The sequence below is a fragment of the Adiantum capillus-veneris genome, chromosome 14 (genome assembly GCF_014529385.1).
Source record: "Adiantum capillus-veneris isolate H3 chromosome 14, ASM1452938v2, whole genome shotgun sequence".
NCBI classification, from domain to species: Eukaryota; Viridiplantae; Streptophyta; class Polypodiopsida; order Polypodiales; family Pteridaceae; genus Adiantum; species Adiantum capillus-veneris.
The window spans coordinates 67,346,638-67,354,651 of record NC_140944.1 but is presented as its reverse complement, the minus strand read 5'-3'; the positions used below and the strand labels follow the sequence as shown (position 1 = coordinate 67,354,651).

The following is an 8,014-nucleotide window of genomic DNA, read 5'->3' as shown; positions in this document are numbered from 1 at the left end:
CTTAAGTACGCGTGATTGATAGTATGATGGCTCCCCAATCTAGGAACTACATGGACGATATTACTTGGTTGAATGGCTTTACAGACAGCTTTAGCGGTAAGCAATACTCGTATATGCAATGCCCTTTTCCCGACCAGTGTGAAAAAGCTCTCTATCCAAGAACAAGAATGAACAATTAAGCACAACGAATTGCAGACGGCAGTACTGGGCGTTAATGAATATGGTGAGTACCAATCACGGATCAGCGAGGTTGGCGATGGTGGGGAGCAGCTTGCTGCTGCTTCCTCTGGCGATGGTGGGGCTCCGGTTGCTGCCGGGCGCTGAAGCGGTAAGCAGAAAATATATTATGCATAATGAATAGAGACAACATGAGGACGTATGAATAATGTGCGTGCATGTATGCATGCAGTGCAATGTCTCCGGGAATTCCAAGCCTGGGTACTTGAACTCGTGTCATAGTACAAAGCTTTCGGACGGAGGCACAAAGATGCAGGCGGTGTGCAATGGCGAATTAGTCGAAACGCCGGTCGACCTCAACTGGATGATCACTAACTTCCACGGGAAGCTGGTGTGGAAATCGTGCGCCAAGGGCTGGTGGATATTCGCCAGCACCCACCCCTGCAACTTCTCCAAAACTTGCAGCGACATCGTGCTGGTCGGCGAGTCCTGGCTCACCGCCTGGTGCAAAGACAAACACGGCAAACGCACCTGGAGCACTCTCAACCTCAACACGATGATGTTCTACGACTCCAATCATAAAAAAATTGAATATTATTGTTGGTATGGTTGATCTTGATTCCATGTCTTGCTCCAATTTTGTAACAGTCCCTTCCCTTCTTTTGTAACTAATACTCACTTCCCTTCTTTTGATCTTAATCTTCTCATCTTCATTCATTCATGTCTTTTGCTTCCTTTCCATTTGATGTAGTAGTACTCATTACCCTTCTTTTGATCTTGATTCCATGTTTGTGTTGGCCACACAAACATTGTTTTCTCCATCATTAACGTATTGCAATGACTTTTCTTTTCCGTTTCCTTGAAAAGAATAAGAGAAGTTCAATATTTAGGTGAAAGATACGAATTAGTTACAGCCGAGGGGCCCGAGCAAATGCCAAAGCCAATAATTATTGCTGGTACAAAAGCTTTTGCAAAAATGTGTAAGCCTGGAAGTAGGCAAATAGCCCAAATACAATTTTTTGTAGGAATGTTTAAACCAATGATCTAGTTTTTAAGCTTTACTGACTACAAGACCTTCATCCACAACCAGAGTGAGGTTCCTCATGTATACACACAACATGCAATTTTGATTTTCATTTGCCTCTCTAATGAATGGGGAGGTTGCTTTCAGCTACCATTTCATATATCTCCGCACTCATCTAACAAACTTGTTAACGATATGAAGTTATGTTGTGAGACTCTATGTCTACTTGATGCGGGGATGAAGAGGGGTGACTCATTTAGGTTACTCCATACTAGTGTTCTCAAAAAAGCATGGTGTTTATTGGCCTAAAATTCCAAAATATTGGCTAGCTTTTGAGCTTTTCTAGAAGACACTTGGCAAAATTTAACTAATTTTTAGTGTCACATTGGCAAATGCTTCAAATGTTGACCTACAAATTAACAAGAAACCCTTGAATGTTTCACAGTGGTGGTAAAAAATGATGTCTTTTCCACCTACTTTTCCATACGTATACTATGAAACATTTAGAGAAACCATGTTGGTTGTTTGTGGCACGAATAGGGAAAGTGAAGTAAACATATTCCTCCGAGGAACAATATTGTTTACATTCCCATTTTCAGAAACTAACAAAGTGAAGGAAGTGTACTCTTATTGTTATTCTCATGTTATGAATGTGGGTATACCGATCCATTGTGAGAAATACATATAATTATTTAATTTATCTTTTAATAAGACTAATTATTGGTGAGAGACACTTTACAATGTTCTACCTTAATTGAGGTGACAATCTAAGGGAAAGTTGTTTATGTCTACGAGTCTCTACTGGAACCTTGGTCCCCTCAAGGCACATGTAGTGCTTGAGGAAAATTGTCTTCTTTTCGTGCTAGTATCGCTTCTCTCAACTCACAAATGTGAGTATGGAAAACTAAAGAATAAAAAATTTGATGCAAAACACTTTAAACTATGCGACTTTGCATCGCCACTTTGCATCGACTTATGAAGTTTGTGTTCATCTTCTTATTTTGCCTACTAGTAATTAATTTATATTTATGCACATACATTTAGCCTCTTTCTTCCTTATATTCTTATACTTCAACAATAGTTTTCAAAAAGTCAATCAATCAATCTATAGGGTTTATATGACTTTGTATCTGAAATGGATCTTAGAGGCAACTTCGATGGATGATTTTCCAAGTATATATTCTATATTTTGTACGTGTAAGCAAAGTACTCGGAGAATTGTTAGCTAACAATGTTACATGCATAGACAAAAAATAGTTTAACTCGCCATTTTTTAGTATGGCATGCAAAAAACATCTATATGATACGAAGAGGATCTTTTTAGTATGGAGAGACTAAAAAACTCGATGGATGTAAAATTTTATAAAAGATTAACTAATACTATAGATATACCCTCTTCATATATTAGAGCATTTCATTCATAGTTTAAATAAAAGAGATGGGAGAGTTACCATATATCAACTCATTTATCTTGAATTTAATCCACTGCACTATATCATGGCCTAGAAATAAGTATGGAATATAACACTAGTATAATAGTTCAAACTTACATATACTTTTTGTCAACTATATGTACTCAATTGTGAAGAAAGTTATGTTGAACATTAGAAATTTTTCTCAAATGTATTTTCACTATCGAAATATTTTCAAAATGAAAAAAAATTTAATTCTTGGTATGATCAACAAAAGTTTCAAATGTGGATTATCACAAAATTAACTGTTTAAATTGTTAATACCTACAAAAGAGCTATTTTACTAATTATTTAGAGATCAAATGAGAAGTGGGTTGTATGTAAATTTTGTGAGAGTGACACATAGTGAGCCCCTTGCATTAAATAAGTAAGCTCAAATTTTGCTCAAATGTATTTTCACTATCGAAATATTTTCAAAATGAAAAAAAATTTGAATCTTGGTATGATCAACAGAAGTTTCAAATGTGGATTATCACATAATTAATTGTTTAACTTGTTAATACCTACAAAAGAGCTATTTTTCTAATTATTTAGGATCAAATGAGAAGTGGGTTGTGTGTAAATTTTGTGAGAGTGACACATAGTGAGCCCCTTGCATTAAATCCACTGCACTATATCATGACCTAGAAATAAGTATGGAATATAACACTAGTATAATAGTTAAACTTACATATACTTTTTGTCAACTATATGTACTCAATTGTGAAGAAAGTTATGTTGAACATTAGAAACTTTGCTCAAATGTATTTTCACTATTGAAATATTTTCAAAATGAAAAAAAAATTGAATCTTGGTATGATCAACAGAAGTTTCAAATGTGGATTATCACAGAATTAACTATTTAAATTGTTAATACCTACGAAAGAGCTATTTTTACTAATTATTTAGAGATCAAATGAGAAGTGGGTTGTGTGTAAATTTTGTGAGAGTGACACATAGTGAGCCCCTTGCATTAAATAAGTAAGCTCAAATTTTGCTCAAATGTATTTTCACTATCGAAATATTTTCAAAATCAAAAAAATTTTGAATCTTGGTATGATCAACAGAAGTTTCAAATGTGGATTATCACAGAATTAACTGTTTAAATTGTTAATACCTACAAAAGAGCTATTTTACTAATTATTTAGAGATCAAATGAGAAGTGGGTTGTGTGTAAATTTTTGTGAGAGTGACACATAGTGAGCCCCTTGCATTAAATCCACTGCACTATATCATGACCTAGAAATAAGTATGGAATATAACACTAGTATAATAGTTCAAACTTACATATACTTTTTGTCAACTATATGTACTCAATTGTGAAGAAAGTTATGTTGAACATTAGAAATTTTTCTCAAATGTATTTTCACTATCGAAATATTTTCAAAATGAAAAAAAAATTGAATCTTGGTATGATCAACAGAAGTTTCAAATGTGGATTATCACAAAATTAACTGTTTAAATTGTTAATACCTACAAAAGAGCTATTTTACTAATTATTTAGAGATCAAATGAGAAGTGGGTTGTGTGTAAATTTTGTGAGAGTGACACATATTGAGCCCCTTACATATATAGATAGCCCATTGCATTGAATAATGCAATGAAAAATAAGTATCATTCGATCATAAAATTCACAATAAAAGAATTTTCGCATCTCATTTACACCTGGATGAAATCTTTATATTTACTTGGATAATTGTTATATTGAAACTTCTACAAAGTAAGATACCTTTTTGTAGTACAATAAAGATTTCAAAGTCTCATGATATATTTTGTATTTTAAGTAGTTAAGAATGTGATGAATATGGGAACCAAGAGAGTTCTATAGGCATGCATTTTTAAAAGCATGATCGTATGGAATCATGCTATCGATCTATGGTCATGGTAAGCCTTCAAAGTTGATGTGTCATAGAATTTTACTCAAATTGGAGACTTTATCCTATAGACCAGGGGTGTTTATTCCAGGTACACAAGCCAATGAAACCATATTCTGCTCATTAGTTAGGCCCTTGACTCACTATTGCACGAATTGCACAAGAAAATGAGACATTTTGCTCACATTTTGCAATCAACTATGCAAAATTTGACTCTAGAACAGACATATGTGTTTACAATAATGCTACAAAATTTTGCATATCAAGCAGATCTATGCTATCTTCCTAGCCAGTTACTGTGCATGCACTCTTCATGAATGTAGCTGGCTTTTGGGCAACATGAGGCAGAATTGGTGTAGGGAATCAAAACTATGATTCATGTCTATGTACTGTTGAGAGAGAAAGAGAGAGCACAAAAATAGAACCTGTAGCATTTGATGGCCTAGTAACTTGTGTGTAGCGGAAAATAGCATGAACTTAGTGAGCATTTCATTAAAAGAGATTCCTAATGAAAATAACAAGAGTGCTCATTAGGCTTGTATGCCTAGATTGGTGGCCAACTTTGTGGATATGAAATTGGGAGTAGAAACAGGGTCAAAGAGAATAAAAGCATCATGTTCTCTTACCTTTCCCCAAGCATGACATAGAGGAGATCCTTTGTGGTGAGTTTTCTCCTCTTGGATTTTGACCAAGGTAGCTCTAGGAGGCTCATGGCGGGTGTTCTTTTGGGGACAAGCGTGGTACGCATGCCTTTGCTCGCCGCACTTGAAATAGCGGTTATCCTTTTGATAACGCTCAAGCTCTTCATGAGAGAGTTTGTTTTTGCCTTTGTAAACTCCCTTCTCCTTAGCTTTGTTGGAATTGCCCTTAGGAGACTTTTGGACATTGTCCTTCCCCTTAGGCTCACTGGAACCCTTGTTTTCCGTGGGCTTAGAATTTCTTTTAGCCCCTGTTTGGAAATTGATTTGAGAAGCCACCATAGTATGGTGTATAACCGCGGATATGGTGCGTGGCCTTTGGGAGTTGACATACTCCACCATTTCATCAGTTAAGACCACACAAAATTGTTGCTTTTGCTCTCCGAAATCCAAATTTTTGAAGACAGTGGCTTTGAGTTGTAGGTCCCAAAAATTTGTAGGGAGAGATCTTCAAGCTTCGCCATTCGGTGAGTACTTTTTCTTTGGCATCGGTGGCCAAAAACTACTTCATAATGGAAGCTCTTAAAGCTTTCCATGTTTGTGGAGCTTCAGTGTTGTTGGCCCAGGCTAGACCACCATTGCCTGGCAAACGTTTGAAAGTGCATAGCTACATGGTGTAGATTAGAGGACTCCGTGAAGCCCTCATCTCCAAACGCCATATCAAATTGTTGGATAAAGGCCAAGACTTTGTCCATAGCACCAAAGGTGCCATCGTAGGTAAGGAAACATATGCTCTTCCCTCCCTCTTTGAACTTCTTGAACTTGGACGACCTCTTCCACGCGGCATAGGATTTCCTACGGACTCTTCTTTTTGATTGTTTAAAAGTTGCACCATCACTTTCTTCAGAAGATGGAGAATTTGAGGAAGATGGAGAAGAGGGTGACCTGTTTCTCGCCTTTTTCTTGCCTTGATCGATCTTCTTTGTCTGCACCATCACTTTCATAAGAGGAAGAGAATGAAGAAGATGGAGAAGAGGGTGTCCTCTTTCCAACCTTTTTCTTCTCTTTCTTTTTGTCATCCCTCTTTGAATTATGGTTTGGAGAAGTGTGCGATGGTTTTCTCCATTTTGGTGGTGCTAGAGAGCATTTAGCCCGCCGTCTTCGTGGAGCCATCTTCATCAAGGTGGCTGAAGACTCACTTCTTTCTCGTTCCTTCACTGGAGGCTCTTGATTTCTCCTTTGAGAAGGAGATGCATCATCAAGAAGAAAATTTTCTAGCCCTTCGTATGGATCCTCTTCTTCTTCCGGAATCGGAGAGAGGCCTCTTTTGGAAGTCTCACAAGTAGGCTTCCTAGGTACTCTCTCATCATCCTGGGGAGCTTGGAGAATCCCATGAGTAGGAAGTTGTTGTTGCACTTCACTTTGGAGGGATGGATTGCCCATGGCTTGTTGAAGCCTAGAAAAAAGGTAGTTAACAAGCATAGGGGCATCATTAGTAGCCTGCTCATTAGCAAAATCAAAGTTATCAACATTAATTTCACTCTCTTTGTCAGCCATACTAACAACTTTAGGTGTAAATTTTCTAGGTGTACTTTGGCACTTCAAGCCCTAGTTGCTACTCCTCTTTACCCCTTTAAAAAAATCACTCAAGCTACTGTACCCGTGGCTCAAATACCATTAATTGCAAGGAATAGAAGAGAGGGTCGTTCAACACCAAAACAACATCAGCTCCTGTCAAGCTTCTAATAGATCAATAGTGGTTATAAGCCATAGGCAAGCCCCGTAGGACTCCACTATTAAGACCATAGATCTTGAGGGTGATGCCCCATTATCTGCACAAAGGCAAGTGCACTCCAAGGCTAAAAAATCCCTATTCTACTTACTCAAATGCAATTAATAGTACCAACCATTTATAGCTAGCTTGAGGAACTCCCTTCTTGAGCAAGAAAAGAGAAACCTTGTGCTCTGATACCAATGTAGCACTTAATGGCCTAGTAACTTGTGTGTAGCGGAAAATAGCATGAACTTAGTGAGCATTTCATTAGAATAGATTCCTAATGAGAGTAACAAGAGTGCTTGGGTGGAGAGAGCAACAAAAAGTATAACACCTAGCTAGATTGCATGAACAATACTTCAAAAGAGAGAGAAATTAAGCTATTGACAATAGTTGAGGACCGGATTTGCATGGATCCGGTCACCCCTCCAAAAGGCTTTGTATTATGGTCTCTCCCATCAAGAGAGACATTTTACAATACAGTTATTTGTGTCCCTTCAATACTAGCTAGTGAAATGAAGATGGAAGCTTCAAGCACTAGGAAAAACACTTATCAAACACAACATAAATTCCCTCACGGTCTCAGACCCAAGACCTCACACACCTTCAGAGATGGTGAGAGCTAGCGGGGTATGAGAGTAGATTGAGAGAAAGGAGTAGTCTTACAAGAAAGATGTACATCTCCTCACATAATCACTCATATTTGCATATCTTAGCCTAGTAATTAGCATGGTAGAGGAGATGAACATGCACTGAAGCTTGTATCTTGGTTGGATTTGCATCACAAAGCCAAGAGTTGTTGGTGTAGGCCTCCCTTCTCACAAGCTTGGAGTAGGTGATAAGATTTCCATTAAAGCTTGAGAAGAAGAGAGAGAGAGTCTTCTTACTCCACACATGGACTAGTGTAAGTGTGTGTGCATCAATACCTTGAGAAAATCAGCCCCCCTCTTTCTCTTGGTCGACCCCTCTTGCTATTTGCTCATGCTCACACCCTATTGGACCTCTCCAGGCTTAGCCAATGGAATTTCAAGAGCATAAGTGATAGCCTTCTGACATGTGTCCCCCTTTCCCCTTTT

The 8,014-nt window shown here is 37.6% G+C and overlaps 1 protein-coding gene across 1 annotated transcript; it reads left to right on the top strand.

The window, feature by feature from the left end:
• The first annotated feature begins 256 nt into the window (after positions 1-256).
• Positions 257-790, top strand: LOC147442550 (uncharacterized). Its single transcript, XM_086529381.1, has 2 exons — positions 257-328; positions 410-790. The coding sequence occupies exons 1-2, from the start codon at positions 257-259 to the stop codon at positions 788-790; spliced, it is 453 nt and encodes a 150-aa protein (XP_086385507.1).
• Positions 791-8,014: the final 7,224 nt, after the last annotated feature.

Excerpts from the sequence above, each read along its gene's own strand:
- LOC147442550 (XM_086529381.1), top strand. The coding sequence starts at position 257 with ATGGTGGGGAGCAGCTTGCTGCTGCTTCCTCTGGCGATGGTGGGGCTC. Across the intron at positions 329-409 it reads TGCTGCCGGGCGCTGAAGCG|TGCAATGTCTCCGGGAATTC; the intron begins GTAAGCAGAAAA and ends GTATGCATGCAG.